This window comes from Anser brachyrhynchus (assembly GCF_964034855.1).
Source record: "Anser brachyrhynchus genome assembly, chromosome: 4".
In the NCBI taxonomy this organism is placed as follows: domain Eukaryota; kingdom Metazoa; phylum Chordata; class Aves; order Anseriformes; family Anatidae; genus Anser; species Anser brachyrhynchus.
In genome coordinates, this window is record NC_137698.1 from 50,874,348 (window position 1) to 50,893,009 (window position 18,662).

The window sequence follows — 18,662 nt, forward strand, 5'->3', positions numbered from 1 at the left end:
CACAGAGCATCAGAGATCGTACACACATAGCCAAAACTGGCAAAGACAGAAATGAGGAACTAAACTGCAAGCGATGGAAATATGTTGACGAAATCCCACTCCCTGGCTCACCCAGCCGATCAGACCTGGGATGGTGGCTAACGGCTTCCTGAGCTCCTGTGAGCAAACAGCGTGGAAATATAAGTCGTGGTTTGGTGCATGCCCAGAGTGCTGAACTAATAACATTTGTCTCGCATGTAAGCAGCTGCAAAACCTGATATTTACACAAGGATTCACAGAGATGGGAAAAGACTGCTTTTTTTTTTTTTTGCTTTTCTTTTTTTTTAGATGACAGCCTCTGGTTCAGATGGGAATTAATTTGGGAAAACCCTCTGGTCTGTGTCATACAGCATGCCAGGTTAAATGACGACAGCAGACTTTTTTTTATCATGGAAGATTGGCTTTAAAGCGTTGCCGTCTATCCCACATCAATACAGCATCATTTTTACCTACCAAAGCACCCAGCATTTTGCATGCCAAATAAATTGTGAGCAAAACAAAATTCTACCTTTTAAACCAATCAGCCAAAGACCTCACAAAGGCACTTTGCATAAATACAAACACAACCAAATGTGAAAAGAAAATGCTGTGAAGGTCTGGGAACATCTTTTGTTAGCCCAATTAGCAGAGCTGGAAAATACATTCCAGCTTTAGATACCCAAGCCCTACCTCAAGTCCTGACACGAGTTACTTCTCATTTTTTTCCTGCTGTATCAGCTGGTCTAATAAATCACATCCCTCTTTTTACAAACCTTGTGTCACTTCCATGGAGAAATGATAGAGCAGGTGAAGCTCCTGCTGGCAGACTGCAGCAGTGCTAATGGCAGGGTGGATATTGAAATGTGTGATACATGAGATTGCTGCAGGATTTAGAATAGTTTGCAAACTCAGAACACTTGAACCTGGATGCCTGCTGGGGGTTTAGAGTTTGGGGGTTCTGGCTCTGTGCATTAGACTGGTTCCACCAGTTTGTTTTAATTTAATTTTATTTTATTTTGAGGTAAAAGTCAGCATGCCCAACAGAGCCATCAGGGCAGCAGGACAGCATGGCAGTTGCCAGAGAAGTTTCCAGCTTTGCAGAATTGGGGCTATATGTTTTAGCACAATATGTATAATTTTGGCCCAAATACATCCCATGCAATTCCTTCTCTTCCATGATGCTGTTTCAGTTTTTCCTTTGGTATGACTAGACTTGAGTATATATATTACTCTTACACAGGAACAGATCTTACCCTATGGAAGAACATGGCTATCATACCCAGGTTAAATGTCCTTCAAAACAAAACATTTGGAGCTGATGGACAACAAATGTATTCCTTTACCTCCTATTTCTCAAAAGGCTCCAGCTGCTCTGCCTCTACAGTGGCAGCACATCTGTACTGCTGTTGAAACCAAAAGGGGAAAAAAAGATGCGGAAAAGAGGAACTATTTAACAGATTTTTGTCTGATGCTTCCATCTTGTGGCCAACTCAGAAAAGAAAACTTTTGCTCATTATTTCAGTAAAGGTGAAAATAATGCAAGGAAGCATCAGAACTTCTAATGGTGTCCCAAACATCTCCTCCAGTTATATGGGGATGGGGATGAACTTAATTTAAAAAGATTAATTCTCCATAATTCTCCATTTGGAGGGCACCGACAACAAATGCTGTCAGAGGAAGGGACTGTGTGCCTCCTCCATCACCCACCGTGTTTTGGACTCATGAAGGCTGGATGTGCTGAAGGGTGCAGGACAGAGACAGGGCTGGGTTGATGAGCCCACAGGTGCTAAGCCCCGTCCTTTGCCTTGCTGTGGTCACAGTGTCAGGACTCCCATGGTGTATGTGCTTTCTTTCAGCTGATGGCTTCATGGGCCAGCCCAGCTCCGCAATAGGCTTTCCTTCTTCGTCATGTATGAGCATATGAACGGCTTACCTTTCATTTTCTCTGATCTTTCCCAGGGGTTACCCCAACACACAGCTCCCACACCACCAGGTGATGGGATGTGGCCATCTCACTGAGACAGCTGCAAGCTCACCCTGCCTCAGGTGCCACCAGGAGCTTCCCAGGATGGCTGAGTGACTTGCTTCTGCCTGACGGGACTGTTGTTCCCTGTTGGCATAGCAAGACAGAAGGTTAGCCAAAGGCCTTTTCACCTGCATACGCTGAAGTCTCCCACCTAGGGTCTGTGTAAAAGGCTGCTCCTTACCTTTCCCATCCCATCCTGGCCAGGAGCACACCCCTCTTTGCTGCTCTCACCCCAGCTCCTGTCTCCTGGGTGAATGCCTCTTCCACAGGCCAGCAAGCTCCCTTGGTGGATTTTGAGCCAAATACACGCAGAGGCCTTCAGAGAGGGAGCAGGACCATGAGCATGACTGCTGGGGAAACCTTGGCTGTGGTCTCCAGTGCAGCGAGAATTTGGGGTTTTGTGCAGGATGGGTCTTCTTCAGCAGCAGGGCTCCCAGCGTGGACTCATGCACGCAGTTGTATCTGATGCAGTAGTGAATGTGTTTCTGCTCTGCAATGGGAAAGAAGGGGGCAGAAAGGGATTTGTGCATCCCCCCCTTAATGAGGGCATCAGGATTAATAAGTGTGTCACTTCCCATGCCTCACACAGGTGCTGACGTTGCAGCCCAGCAGGCACACAGCTGAGGACAGAAGACGTAAGGTCACAGCACTGCCGTGACTCTCTCCCCACCCCCTGATGTGGTGGGAATTGTTGCCTGTCCACACAGTGTTGTGGGATAAGGAATCCTCTTTGGTAAGGGTGCAAAGGAGAAGAAATCTGCTGTGCCTAAGGCAAGGGCTCAGGCTGCTGCAGCCTGCTTGATGAGAGGAGGAGCTTTGCTTTGTGATGAGCTGGTGAAGGAGAAGATGTTAGATGGAGGGTTCACCTCAAAGAGTGTTTGAACAGAAGTGACTGCTCCCTGGACAGGAGGTTGCTAACATGCCTCTTCTCAGGGCTTCCCCACTGCAAGCCTTTCCCAGCTCCTGCTGGCAAACAGGGACAGTTTCCAGAGCAGGGAGCTCATCGGACAAGTTTAATTCTGTTTTCAGGCTGATATCATGCAATTCTTCTCAAATTCTCATTCAGTTACATTAATTCCTGTGGGAGCTCAGCATCATAGAGCAAAATTTGTTCGGATTCGTAAAGAAGGTTTGCTCAGGTTTAAAAAAATACCTACATCCATGGCTAGAGGAAGAGAAACCATGGCCATTTAAAGACAGGGTTATCTAATCCTCTACATTCATCAAGAGCTTCAGACTAAAGAATGACACAAGCCAGTTTTAATTCCTTGTTGAAAACAACCCTTGCATAAAACCCTTTACTGTGCACCTATACCAGAGAGGCAGAACATATATTGCAGACACACGACAAAGCATTACTATTTGCATCCCATGTCACCCTTTCCTTAGTATGTGCAGACTGGCGGGCATCAAACCTACCAGCACACACGGTACCAAGGCTGGAAGGGTTTCTACTCTTGTGGGGAGCTCATCAGTCACAAAAATAAAACTAAATAATAAATAAATAAATAAATAAAACAAGAAAAACTGACTCCTTATAACCACCTTTCAATAAGCGAGTATAGACCCCTCACATATCCTTAAATTATATATCATTTATTGAAATATAGAGATCTTAATTTACAGGATTTTTTTTTTTTCAAAGACAAAATATCAACAGGGGCATTTTGTAATACATTTTGTGCCTACCATCACTCAGGTCAGTTTGCCCTTCTTCAAACATTTCACAACAGCCACCATTTTGGAAACACTTCCTTTTTTATTATTCTAAAATATAACTTTTGGACATTCAAAGTGCAACAGTTAACGTGCCTGTGGAATATATCACAGTAAAAAAAAAATATAAACAAAGGCAGTGATATAGCTGTCATAAATGTTTTGGCAGTATTCTAGAAGTCTATATAAAAATACTTATATACATATTGATGTATAACATCACCATATCTCACGTCCTTCATCATGAAATAGGACCTTTTTGTACAAGTTGAAGACCACACTGTAAGGAATTGGTTGGCCATTCCAAATCAAAAGCTGTGTTTCATAGGCTAATGTTGATTGTCATTATACAATTACCCTAGAAAAAGGTTTGGGAATATCTCTTCCAGTGGCTTCTCAAAAATTAAGCCATAAAAGAAAAAGTCGGTAGTACTGAAAATGTTGTAAAACTAAAAGAATCATCCTCCACCTCTCATTCTAGTTTCCAGGCCAGCTTATCTGATTCCACTCTGAAATGAGCTGGGTTAGGCTAGACCCCTGTCACAGATGAAATTCATGTACACAATATTCATGAGAGGATGGAAAATCATCATTCCCATGCATTGAAAAGTGATCTGGCTCTGATTCGCGTCCACTGTTTGGGTCTAGCCCCAAGATGTGTTGTGCGATACAGAATGAAAATGTCCTTGTATTCCAGTAACTGGTAAATAAAATGTGCTGGGCCTGATTTTCAAACCCTGAAGAACACTAGGCCATGTGCAAAAATGCAGGTGAAATTGCTTGCCTAATTTGAGCATGTAGTTGTACGATTACACATGCAAATTAAGGCACGTGTGGTCTCAAGTGGCCATTCAGATATCTGGGATATCCAATAGACAATTTGTGTTTCCTCAAATCATAGTTCATAGCTGGAGGGGGGCTTTACATCATCTTGTGTGTCCTGGCTATATCAAGAGTCATTATATTTCACAGTTGTCCCCATACAGAGCTCAGTGGCGTGTTTGGCTAAAGCACAGCTCCCAGAAAGACACTCAGTCTTGGTCTGTTGATAGGAGGAAATGGAGGATGCGCCATTGCTCTTGGTTCATTCTGATTGTCAGCCATCACCAGGGCTGGAAATGCAGGTGCCTCGCTTCAGGTCGTGTTTCCACATCTGCAGAACATTTGTACGTGGCCTCAGCCAGGTGACATTTTGAAACCCAGGTCCAGAATTATTTGCCTTTAACACTGACAATATTACATTTGCTTTCGTTTGATCCACAACCATCCACAAGTGAAGCCAAGGGGAGTTGTGTAGCTTTCCTTAGGGCCATTTCAAGCTAAACTTTAGTTTGTTGTTCAGATCCAGGCAGCATGTGCTGTAGTCACTGGTGGTCCATTTTTCACACTTGCTAAGAAAAATACTGCAACACAGGGATGAACTTACACCACATTTGCATTGATTGTGTCATGCCAGATGCTGAGCACTCCTGCGAGGTGCTTATCACACTGAATTAGGGTTAAGTTTGAAAGCTGAGCACCAGAAAGTACGGGGCCCTTTGCAGTGATGTACCTTTTTTCACATGTAAGTCTTCCAAAACATCATATATCAATAACACATTGTATAGTGATAGCAGTAATCATAATACTTTGTTCATATAAGTGGTGTCAAAAATAACTATTGCAGGCTGAGATCAGGTTCATTTTCATGCACCTTCTTCCAAAAAGCACACTTGGAAGCAATTACCATTTGTAATTAGTCTGCAAAGATAATAAATCAGAGATTTCTGCTCTTGTTTAAACCTGAAAACTGAAAACTAAGACAAGGATACTTGCTGCAAAATTATTTCTGCTTATTTAATCTGGAGCTCGAGGCTGGGAGAGATGTCTTTGTTCCTTGAGCAGTTCAAATATCAAATTGATTCTTCACAGCTAAACCCAGGATAAGATTTCTTTTGAGTACACATGAAATGCTAAACAATGGGAAGTTGCTGGTGGTTTATGATAATTTCCATCCTGGAAATCTGGCATAAATTTAAATTTAAAAAAAAAAAATTAACTTCACTTAATTGCAGGACAATAACTGCTTCTAGTACATCTGATTAGAAAAGCTACTTAGTTCATGATAAAAAACTAAATCTTAGTGTACTGTAAGATCCAAATTTTTCTCCGTATTAAAGTAGTTTTAGCTAATCAGAGCAATTACCATACTCTGCACAGCCAGATAAAAGGATTGTTTCATAAAATTTTTCAGGTCAGATTTTTTTTTATCATACTTTATAAAATTTCTTGAGACTGTGCTTTTACTGAAGGACAATGAATTATAAAATATACACTTAGTGTTACTGAAAACAGTAGTAGTATTATCATGAAAACAGCTATCTTCTATATTTAATAAAGACTTGCTAGGTTTCTAACACCTATTATAGACTGTTTTTTAATTATTATTATTATTATTATTATTATTATTCCCCTTGCATTAATGGTTAAAAGTAACATGTTTTTAGTACCGGTCAGTTTTTTTGTGGTTTCAGACCCTTTTGGTCCAAAAGTGGTTTTTGCATGTTCTTCAATTCACATGATAGTTCAACAGCAGCTGACATTGAGATTGAGGGAGGAAGTACACAAAATTCATGAGCAATCTCTTTTAAAATCCATGGAGTGTGTTCAATGTGCACCTCAGAAGATCCTTGAGTAGACAGTTATTTACATAATTACAAAGGTGAAGTATTGCTGCAGTGGAAATTCTATACATAAAAGTCACAGGAATGCCCTTGAAACACAAAACCGATCTGTTTGTGGCCTTTTCCTTCTCCCTCCTACCAGTTTGAATGGCAAACAACACTGAGATGCTAATGAAGTACTGCAAGAAGCAACACTAAAAAAATCCATCTTCAACACGTCTCTGTCATTCACACTCAGGCTGATTCCTGTGCCCATCACTGGGAGTTTCTCTGTACAAATCCATCTTCTCTTCACATCCTTGACATTGTAATAAAGTGGTTTTCTCTGTGGAGCAGAAGTCTGTAGACAGCACGGCAAGCTTCCCCATGTGCAGAGTCAGAGGGTGTCCGTGGGGTTACAGAAAGCTGTCCTCTACCAGGTCTGAGGAGTCAATCCCGATGTCATCCATCATGTCAATGTCCTCAATGGTCTCATCCTCTCTCTTGATAAAAGTAGAGCTACTGGAACCAGTTTCAATGGCACTTTCTTCAGATGTCTGGGAACTGGAAAAGACAAACATCTCAGAGTTAAAACATGCAATGAATGTGGCCAGGTAAGTGCCCCAATTTCTAGCAGAACTGAACACCACCTCCCTACGTGCTTTCTGATGTATGGCACAATCTTAGGTGACTCTGACCACCTGTTTCCTAGGTTGTGACACACCTCATATCTCAAGAGTAATGAACCACCTTGGAATTCAACGGAGGAGGTTGTTAATATATTCCTCCAAGCACTTTCTCTCTAATTAAGAAAATATCATTACGATGATGCTGGGACAGTTAGTTAAATCTAGAGAGGTCAGGTGACAATAAAATAATAAGACTAATAGATTAATATTGAGTATAAAAGATATAGGTAATAAATCTTAATCTCATTGGTGTTTTATTAGAGACTTCATTTGCCCTGTTACTGAAAACAGTGCAAAAATATCTAAAAAATAAGTTTCTAGGTTGTTAATTTTATATACAATGCTGCTGAAAAGTCAGTGGTGAATTAAGTCACTGTCATTCACAGTTAGGGTTAGACAGTACTGTGCTTTAGTGGAATCATTCATATACATTGATTAGGAAGCAGTAAACGGTCCTGGACAGACTGCTGTCAATGAAAAAATATTGTAAAAGATGACAAAAACTTCTGAATTTTGGAGTTGGTCTCACGCAGAACTAACCAGTCAGTCCCTTGACACCTGAAACGCAGCTCCAAAACATTGAGCTGTAGGGATAAAAATGTGCCCACAGAGCAGACAGCTGCTGTGACTTGGCCAAGCTAGCAAGAGAGTCCCAGTGACACACAGGAGCACCCTGCGTCCCTGGCAGTCACAAAAGAGCCAAAACAAGGTATTTCCCATTGAAAATATCATGGCTAGTCATATTGCCATAGTTACATGGGACCTTCCTAGTCAGTAACTCCAACAGAGCCAAGGAAACTATTTATGGACAGGATGCTAAAAAGCATTAATGCACATCACCAGAGAGGACCCAGAATGCTGATGATGGGCCACCTGATCTGAAAATCGCACCCACCTGTGCCGGTTCCTCTTGCCAAGCTCATCTTCAGAAACAGGGTCAATATCAGGCAGGGGGATGATGTACCCGCTGTCAGCACTCAGCCTCTGCTCATCAAATCCACTCTCCCTGTCCTTTAACTTGTCTTCGTTCTTGTAGGTGACACCAATGTAAGTATTGTCGCAGTCCCCTCTCATGCGTGTGACAGCTGGGTGATCACTTTTCAGGAAGTCCAGGTGAATCTTCTCATAGCTCTGAAAATATTCATTTCAAACCTCTCATTAGATGTTATTCACTAAGACTGCTTTTCTTCAGCTGGGTAACTGTGATTCATTAACCCACTCATTAATTCATTATTTGCCCTTTGAGCCTGCAACACTGGATGGAGAAGCCCAGCATCTTTAAGTGACTGGGAGTTTGAAGTGACAAGTTGATTTTAGAAGATGCAGGAGTGAGCGTGGCAACACAAAGCAGTCAAGTAGGTGTGACAGAGGGGTAGGGAGAGAGGGAAGGGATTGAAGGTAGGTTGGGAAATGAAATTAAGGAATGAAGCACTAAAAGATGGAGCAGGCAAAGCTTTTAAAGAGGTGTTAGAAATTTGAGAGAAAATCTTGCTGGTGAATGGTGGCAGGGTCCAAAGAGGGAGAGAGTGAGGTTGTACATATGGGCCAAGTAATTCCTTTTCTGGAATACTTTCACTGCCTAGAAAATCCCATGAAAATACTTAAAAAAATTCCTCCACTAAAAACCGTGAGTCAGTAGGATTTCATTGGAAATAGAGAGTTCTGCTTCCCATCTAAAACTGCAGAATTGTTTCTTTTGGTAACCTCAGCTTCATGTCCCCAGGACATGCAATGCCCCTGCCTGAATCATGTAATTCATGCAGGTTAGGATGTGTCAGTCCGGTGGTTCTGATGGCTGAACAGTCACAACTCCTCTAAAATATATGCAGAAAACACAAACCTTTTTGTACTCTCCAGGCAACAAGCTCTCCACAATTTCACTCAAGTGGTAAAAAGAGGGTCTTTTCTCAGGTTCACTGTTCCAGCATTTCACCATGATCTCATACCTGCAGATAAGATGGAAACCAATTTAATCAACTGCGAAGGGAAATGAGTTATCAAGTGAACATTAAAGCCAAAACTGTTCAGGCTGTCCAGGCATGGGAAAGCCAAATACGCACTTACACTTCATTGGTAGCATGATCGGGTTTTGCCATTCGGTAGCCACTCTTTATCTTATTGTAGAAAGTAGAGTCAACCATCATGCCAGGATACGGTGTGCCACCTGCAGACAAAACAGAAGAAAAAATACTATTCTACATTGTGTTAATACTTGCAACCTTGGAATAAATTGCAGCTTATGATATTAAAAATGTTCACAGATCCACAAATACCAATTAGTGGGTGTTTGCTGAACTATATAAAGATGCTGACTTGGAGAAAACCGCACAATTCGTTTGTTTGGTTAATACTCCGCTAGGGTGTATTTTAAATTTTAGAGACTGCTGAGGACACAGAAGAGTTTAGACGAGTGAGAAGCAGCTTGGTTTTAAAGTCTTTTTAAGAACTGCTCAGAGGCCCATATATCTATTCCAGTTATTGATCATTTTATGTTTCGTGATGTGAGATAAGAACTGTTAATAAAAATGATAGCTAACGAGCCTGGAAGCTGTGTGCAGGCTTGTGTGCCTACATGTACAAAATATTCTTTCCTCTCTGCAAGGGTGTAATTGAATAGAACTGAAGCTTTGTAATTCATTACTTGCAATGTTAAGTAGCTCTAAAGTGGAACCTGCTTATAGAACTGAAACATTGACCTTTTCTCCAAATACTGACTTGCTGCTCAGGCCAAAAAGTGTTAATGCCATGGTTTGACATGCCATTAAAGTTAATGAAAATAAACTGAAGTAGACAAAAAAAAAGAATAACTGAAGTACATTGTGTTGCATCAGCTGCAATCTATTTCTGAAATGGTCTGATGTGAAATATTGGCCAGGAAAGACTGAAGTGGGAACCACTTAAAAAAAATACTTTTGCAGTGTTTCTAAAGCATATTGACTGGGCACAGTCTGGATGACACCCGGATCGGGTCATCAGCCTGCATTTGACAGACCTAAGGTCACTGCTCTGCTCTGCCACTGGCTTTCTGTGTGACTTAGGACAAGTCCCTTGCTTGTGACCGTGTTTTGCTTTCCAAGAAAGAGCAACTTTCTTGGGTGCAGGCATGCATGCTGTAATATTTATTCCAAAGACCTCATCCCTTTCAAAAGCAAGGTTTTCACCTTAAAACTAGGCTTCAGACCCTACCTTACAAGCAGGACAATGAAGCACAGACTTAACTGTGCCTCGGTTCCCCATCTACACAGTGGCATTTCTGTGTCTCCCAGGGATGCTGGTTAATGGATAGTACAATGCCCAGAGATTACAGTAATTAATACCGTAAGTAGTGGTGCAATTGCTGTGTTGTTTTGTTGTTTTTTGGTGTTGGTGGTTGTTTGTTTGTTTGTTTGTTTTTTGAGAAGCAGCTACATGACAGCTTATTCTAGAAAATAGCATTAAGCTTGGGATTGCCAAGGGGCAGCAGTAGATACCATACAGGCATGATTAATTCTGCTCTGAGTAAATCTGGGCAAAGCACGCTTGCTGAAGCAGGCCAGCCACCCACCCGGGAGGCTAATTAATCAGCCTGAGTCAAGAGCCAGGCTGTTCCCAGCTGGGAACTGTACATTGTCTCTAACTGCTATACGTTGTCATAACCACTTTACACTGCCATAAACCAACTGTGTGAACAGTGCTGACCTGGAAATGAGAAATCAGTGTCCCAGAAGATTGACATTTGTTTCTGTTCAGTAATGGGGCTAAGACAGGATCTTTTGAAACGTATCTGAAGAGACTGCTTCAAAACAGCCACTCGGCTGGGATGCAGCCGAGTCTCCCTGATGCATGGGGGAAGCTTGTTCCTCTGCGTTTTGGCCAGAAATTTCGTCTTGGCCTGGAGACACCAATATTTTTCCACAAAAGCTTTCCAGTCAGTGCTTTCAGTTTTCTAGCAAAAAATGTTTAAAAGTATCTTGCAAAATAAAAAAAAAAAAAAGAAAAAAAGAGAAAGTATGGACTTCTTACTTCACACCTAATTCTGGGACCTGAAACCCCATATAGAAGAATAATTAAATGTTGATTTCATGCATATATTTCTACTGTAGAATTTGAAATGCTTTATGTGGAACAGCTTGGACTGAAAAAGTTTAATTACGGCACGTAAGAAAATGTTCACAGTACATACCAAGAGAAAATATTTCCCACAGCAGAATGCCATAAGACCAGACATCACTTAATGTTGTGTACAGATTGTCAAAAATGCTTTCAGGTGCCATCCATTTTACTGGGAGGAAAGTCTGTAGCAAAAAAAATAGACCCCAAAGCACACAGGTTAGTCATTAAATAAATACTTCCCATTAAAGTTGTTTGATAGCCAGGATTAGCTTCTCTTTTGTAAGAAAACTTGTGTTAACATGACTAGTATTTATTTTTAATTCCATGTCACACAGAGGTTCTAGGATTAGAAGCAATTAGAGCTACTCTTTGCTCCCCAAAAGAACTGATTAAGCTGTAACTGCATTCATTTTATTACTAGCAAATGACCAAGCTGATTGGAGATACAGTGCAAAGGGTGGCACTGATGATCTAGATTTGATATGTCATTGACTGATGTGTTACTGCTCTACATATCACAGTAACAGTTCCTTAATCTATCCAGTCACAAAACTTGCCAGTTAAAATTTAAGCCTGTGAAGCACTAAGTGTGGCCAAGAGCTTTCCAGCTTTCAAGCAGACTTAGGAAAGTTCTGTGAATTAATGAACTGAAGAAAAATTGTTCTCAGGAGTGCTCATCACAACAGTCAATTAGTGTAACCAACGCTGCTAACCGACATTTAAGGCTGACACTTCTCATTGCCATTAAAACAGAGCTCGGGAGATTAAGAAGTACATACGCTGCCCTTGGAGACATAGTTGGAATCATGCATGATGTCTCTAGCCAACCCAAAGTCACAGATTTTCACGATTTTTCCTTGAGCCAGAAGGACATTACGAGCTGCCAAGTCACGGTGTACGCACTGCACGGAGAGAAATTAAGTAGTTCAAGGACGTGCTAATTCCAGGAGGGCCACTTCCCTTGCAGAGCTCTCTGAAAACATCCAGTTCTGTTGGCTTTCTGGGCACGGTCTTAACAAGATCTTCTGATGTACAGCCACTGGTCCTGCCCTCTAACAGGGGCATGGAGGCACGAGTCCCCAGAGACAGCAGGGGCTCATGTGGGTTTACTGCAGTGGGGAGGATGCCACTCTTTCCCCCTCCACCCGTCATGTGCTAATGATACATCTGCGCTTCTGAGCATGCTGGCCTGTGGCTGGATGGACCCTCCACCCAGACCCTGCCTAGGTCCCCCACCTTCTCCAGGACTCTGACTCCACAGATGCCATGGGCTGCAAAGGAGAAAGAGGATGCTCCTTTGATTTTTCTAACCATGGTGATCTCAATTTCCAGGCAAGTGAGAGAGCTGTCCAGAACCCCAGAAGAATATTATACTATGTCATGTTTTCAGAATCTAAATTGAAACTCACAGCTGAAGACATTTTGACACTTTCTTACACGTTTTATTTACTTACATTTTTAGAAGCCAAGAATTCCATTCCCCGTGCAACCTGGTAGGTGAAGCTCAGCAAATCCAATAGGCTGAGGCCCTCTGAACTGTCATCTGAAAGAAGGTTTTTGACTTCTGATTCTATTGAAAAAGAGAGAAAAAAATACATTTGTGCTGTAGAGTGTGAAAGCAACATTCTTTTCCCCCTACCTATCATGATTCTGAGCTGATGACTTTAACAGAGCCATGACCAAAACAGGTTTTTATAATAACTAAACACTTCTGATGTCTGCATCAGCCACTCACATGCTGCACTGTGTTAAATATAAGGTTTGTTTTTTCTCCTGTCTGCATTTTTTCGACCACAGAATGGCAGAAAAGGGAGAAATTAAAAAGGCCCAACGAAGTGTTATACAAGTTGTTTGCAATACCGAGCGTGTAGTTCAAAAATATTTATTTAGAGGTGGTACCTCTGTCAGGTTTTTGTATATGCATGTACATTCTTATCCATTTACTGTTGCTGAACACTGTTATGTTTTCCAGAAAGTATACACTGGGACAAATCCAATACCAGCAAAATGGGTCAGGAATTCTATGGCAACAAATTTATTTTTTTATGAAAGATGTCAGCAAAAAAACAGTCAAAACTCAGTGATTCATTTATCCCTACTGTCCGAGAGCACAGTATGAGTACATCAGTCTGCCTGGTAAATCTGGGACTGGATATGCTTCAGTTCCTGAGGCCTAGGGCCAGAAGTGACTGTGCCTATTTTTAAAGCAAAGCATATTTAGTTTCTGAGAAAAGGGACAGGGAATGGGATGCATTCATTATCTTCATTACATAATTCAGGAAAGTATTTGGGAGTGTTCTGCATTTGGTGTGTCAGCTAATGTGAAACGTAAGTGGAAACAGAGCGATATAAATTACTATTATTATTGCTCATTCCAATTGCTCAAAATCTTGCAGAGTACACAACTAATGAAATCACTGCCTCCAAAGACTGTCGATAGCCCTGCTGCAGAACACGGCCCCTCAGCAATTCAGCACAGAAGGAAATATGCAGCTCTATCCCTTCTGCCCCGGGAGCATGCACTCCTGTCACCAACAGTGACAGTCTTAGCACCAGCTTTTAGCTTATAGGTGATACACACTTACAGAACACAGCTGAGTGGTTTATGTCCATATCATAAATGGCAAAAATAAGAAACATTTATGCAAGAGTTGTTTAAGAGTACATGCAGAAGGGACAATTCTACGTTACCTGACAGAGATTTCTTCTTATATGAAGCCGGCCGATCATACACAGATCTCTGAATATCAGAATATTTAGATCCCTCCTTCCTTTCCAGCATTGGCACGTACTGGGTTGTATCAGCTTGTTTCATGTCCATGTATTCTCCAGTGTTTTCAAATGATAAAATCACATAACTGAAAAAATAATAATAATAATAATACAGTTGTAACAGTTAGTATTGCCCAGTCTTCCCCACCAGATCCTATGCATCTGACAGTTCTTATAGCATAGAACTTTATTGCTGTGAAATACAAGGGCGTAAGAGCTGGCTTCTTGATAGAGAATGTGTAGGGATCCTGTATTACAACACAGCCATGTATTGCCACAGATGCATTACCACATATTATTACTACATGTTACCATGGATTACAGTAGTCAAACAAAAGTGCCTCAAACTTGTCCTTTTGTCAACAGTCCGGTATGCAAACATATATTGTCTAACTTCCAAAAATCCCACTAAATTCAGCTATTACTACCTCAGCTGTTCAGTTCAAGGATTTCCAAAGGATAGATGTAGTTTATTCACTCAGTTTGCATCAAATCCAGTCCAGCTGAGCAATCCCATGCTCAGATGGATGTTTCTGGCTGCATTTGACTACCAAGTCAGTTGGTCTATTTGCCTGCATGATGTTTTGAGGGAATCGCTGACACCTTCTAAATCCTGGCTAAAGTTATGACATTGCTTGATTGTTGAAAGTACAATGACAAGCTTCCTCCACCATCATCTGGAAAAATCTATTGGAAACTGTTGAGACTAGCTGAGCCTTTGGTAGGTAAAGGAGAATACTTGGAGAGCAAACTCTGCCAGGTTGTTTGAAGGGAAGTTCTAGACAGTGGAAATTCCCCAAACAAGGTAACAGAAACCAAGTAGTGGTGTTTTACTTCTAAAACTTGGATGCGTAGAGGCGAAAGGACATCTATAGAGAAAGGAGGAACACTGGACCATGCTTTCTTAATGAAGATGCTCTTTGGGACCTCAGGATCAGGTAGGGAAGACGGAATGGGTCTTGAGGAGAGGGGAGACTGACTGTGCTCCAGAGACAATGCTGTAACACGGCAGCTGTGGGACTGCCGGGGTCCTGTAAGGATGTTAGCTTTTTCTCTAGATCCATATATCTCTCACACTACCTTGGGCAGAGTGGAATTTGTTTAAAAGGTCTACAAAATCTGTATGTTGTGCTCTCCCATGAGTACATGGGCATAGTGTTTGGAAGGAAGGTTCTAAGTTGCTGGCGTCAGTGGAGAACACACAGCAATGCTGGGGCTGTGGGCATCTGCACAGAGGAAGCATGGATCTAGGATACATGTCAGGAAGACTGAACAAAAGCTGCTGAAACCTTCCCAGATCTATGAAAACTAATAAATGAAAACCCATTGAGAAAAATTAGGGAGAGCTCTGAATCACGGAATGAGAAGAAAGGAATAAGGGTTAGTAATCACATTCCCTTATGTTGCAGGTCATACACTTTTTCCCCCTTTTTTCTACCTTCTTGTGCTTTCATCAGCTGGGTTCATCCCAAAGATATCCAAATCTTTCTTGGGCTTCTCTGGGTGGCGGCTCAGGAAATTGTCCCTGTTCTTGTGCAGATAGTTCACCAAATCACCATAAAAGCAGTATTCAGTGATGATGTAAATAGGACCTGATGAAATTGTGAATTGATTTGAGATTTCAAAGACAGCAGAAAATCAATTCTAAAACATAAAAAGTACTGGGAGTTAATGCATTTTGATTTACTAAGTTATGACTGTAACTCCTGGCAAATAACAAGTAGGTTTATGAAACCTTTCACTTATTTATATTTTATGTTAAAGTCCTTTACTTGACATTTGTGCATTTTTTGTGGAGCAGCAAACCTCCACTCTGTCAGCCAAACTCACCTGACTTTGTACAAGCTCCAAGCAGGTTCACAATATTCAGGTGGGGCCCAAGATGTGTCATTATCTTCAGTTCAGACATGAGTGCCTGTTTTTCACTGGATCTAGCTGTAGCTGTTAAAAAAGCACACCAACCACTTAGCGAGAGCAGTCACCTTCTTCACAATAACAACCCATCTTTCTTTGCTTGCCTCGGTAGAACATTTCTCCCATGGTGTCTTGAAGAAGACTGTGTACTTTGCTTGACAAGGAGATCTCTTAAGGCTTGGAGAAGAGTCACAAATCACTAATAAAGGACTCATTTGATCCATCTCAAGAGCTGACACAGTCTGTTTGCCCTTTTCCAGGGGTACTGTGGGTTGCCTGGGTGGCACAGAGGCACTTTACAAGCTGCTCTTTTCAACACAAGAAATCTCCTTGTGGTTCCTGGGCAAGTTATGCAAACTGGCTCCACCCACACTGTAGGTAGGTTTGAAGCTTCAGATATGGAGAAACTATTTATATACAAGCAGTGTTTAAATAACCCCATGGGAACATGTACTGCCTAGCATAGGAAACGAAACGGTGATAACTTACGTTTCAGCATTTTCACAGCTACTTTCATCACTGGTTGAGAACGGCTCAATCCATATGCAGTCCCTTCAACCACTTTTCCAAATGCACCAGAACCAAGGATTCGACCTGAGCACAAGGGAAAGCATTATTTATTCCAGAGCAAAACAGCAATTAGCCTCATTTCCAGCTGACATTCCACTTTGGGCTGTGATTCTTATGTGGAATGAGCATGCTCACTTAGCCAGACCACTGGCATTATTATTATCAGCGTTGTTAAGCAGAAAAGGCAAAAATATTTTAAAGAAATGTTGTAATTAAGAACAATTCCTAAATAGAAGCAAACAAGCAAACATCAGGAGCACATCTGTACATGGGCACTTGTAGGAAAGAAGCTCTGAGGAATTTCATTTCATTCAAACTTGTCTCCTGACCTGCCCTGCCACCCTCACTTTACCCTTCCTAAACATTGAACTTCCAATGTCTAAGCTGACTTCCTTGCCTCAGTCAGTATCTGACTACAGCACAATCGTGCTCTTTACTTCAAATCTGAACAGGATTCTCTAGCCATAGTTTCAGGCTCCTGTATCTGTGCTGGATACATCTAGCAGCAAGACAGGCTGAAGAGAATCAGCAACACGTTTAGGAATAGACAAGCAGGGCCATCAGTGATCTGAAGGAAGCTGAAATACATGTTGATCACATATGAGGGGAAACTCCTCTGAAGTTTAATGTACAAGTGTGCTTCACATGTTTGAATAAATTTTATTGCAAATTTCCAAATGCTATAATGAAACAGCTAATGTTTATACACACTTTACTCTTCCCGCAAATCAATTTAGACAAAAATTTTGGATTATCATATCCTGTCTTCTGTTATGGATATAGTGTGCAGAAGAATTGTGTACAGATTGAGCAAGATTTTAGAGAAATATAAACTGCACAAACATGATCCAAAATACTATATTTCATAGCTTCCATATTGGACAGCAAGCTCATTAAGGCAACGTTTATTCAGTGAACAAACCCGAAATATGAACTCCAGATGACACAACATTTTCATATTCCCAATGAGCTTGCTGCTTCATTTCATGTTATTTTTTAACTTCCAACACTGGCAGACTAAGTAGTGGCTTTTACTATGGAGATATATGGCATTTTGTCTTTGACGTTCACTTGCAGTTTGAACTTGCCGCTTTTTACACTTCTGAAGGTGTTATCTGGCATGCAGTACCATATGTTTCTGTTATCCTGTGGCTACAGCCCACACTTTTATTGTATACACACTTTTAGAAGAAAGTTTTCAGCCAAAAAAAAATATATATCAGCACCATTAACAAGCACAAGAAACGGTTAAAGCATGAGTAGCTGAGTTACCACTGAAGAACTTCTCCAAGATCATGACAGTGTAGTTTGTCACGCACATAAAAACTAGCCAATTTCTTTTCAAAATTCCTGTGTTCCAAAGGTTATTTTTCCCAGTCAGGATGTGAGAAAGCTTCCCACTAAATTTCAAACTAATTCAAACAACCTGAGTCTGAAATTTGGCCCCTGAAATTTTTCAGCCCAAAGGTCTGGGAGCCACATGGCAGGATGCAGCCCTTCAGAAAGTGATGGCACTCACTGATGCTCCTTGATCTTCTTGTCTTCACAAGCCAATTCCTCCCCAGTCCCCCAGTCCATATTGTCGACTGAGCACGAGACGCACATCTCCTTCCCCTGCACCTCGGCCGAGCCTGGGCGCATGTGGAGGCAGTGAGAGCGCTCCTGGAGCAGCAGGGAGCTATTGCTGCTATTTCCCCTTTTCACCCCTTTCCATATACGTCCCATGTGTCTTACACTTGGAACTTGGAGCCAGGTGGGAGCTGACTGCTTACAAGTTGGAGGTGTCTGTAATGCAACCAGCTCCGTCACTTTCTGGATGCCAAGGCCTGCACTGGAGCCCAAAATTATATCGTGGATTTACTTTTCTTAGTATAAAGGCATGACGGGGATTTGCCCACTGGAGGAACAGGACTACTTCTCAGCAGCAGCTCAAGGCTCCTCAGACTGGTGGAGGAACTGTACTTGGGGGTGAGAGCTAACTTCAGTTCAACCTTGGCACCCACCCGCAGAGCTTATCTGCCAAGACCAGCGGAGAGGTGCCATGTTCTGCTCCAGGGGACACAACTACAAAGGTGAAGTCCCAGACACAGCCTTCTCAACTGGGCTCTCCTTTGGCTGAAATTGAACTGGAAGGATCATCTAACCCCAAACTGAATCATTACTTTCTTAGCATGTACAAAAAGCCAAACAAAGGACAAGCTTTATAATCTATATCCAGCTTCT

General features: G+C 41.7%; 1 protein-coding gene across 3 annotated transcripts in view; it reads right to left on the minus strand.

Annotated features, from left to right (window-relative positions):
* Positions 1-3,619: 3,619 nt before the first annotated feature.
* PDGFRA (platelet derived growth factor receptor alpha) overlaps positions 3,620-18,662 on the minus strand; it is a 34,879-nt gene continuing 19,836 nt past the window's right edge. For all 3 annotated transcript variants that reach the window (XM_080590560.1, XM_080590561.1, XM_080590562.1), the window contains 11 exons: positions 16,359-16,463; positions 15,786-15,896; positions 15,394-15,547; positions 13,875-14,041; positions 12,638-12,753; positions 11,963-12,085; positions 11,254-11,365; positions 9,156-9,255; positions 8,932-9,037; positions 7,987-8,222; positions 3,620-6,966 (listed from right to left, as the gene is read on the minus strand). In XM_080590560.1, the coding sequence (XP_080446686.1) occupies positions 6,819-6,966; positions 7,987-8,222; positions 8,932-9,037; positions 9,156-9,255; positions 11,254-11,365; positions 11,963-12,085; positions 12,638-12,753; positions 13,875-14,041; positions 15,394-15,547; positions 15,786-15,896; positions 16,359-16,463 (1,478 nt within the window). In that variant the 3' untranslated portion in view covers positions 3,620-6,818. The remainder of the gene's footprint in view (positions 6,967-7,986; positions 8,223-8,931; positions 9,038-9,155; positions 9,256-11,253; positions 11,366-11,962; positions 12,086-12,637; positions 12,754-13,874; positions 14,042-15,393; positions 15,548-15,785; positions 15,897-16,358; positions 16,464-18,662) is intronic.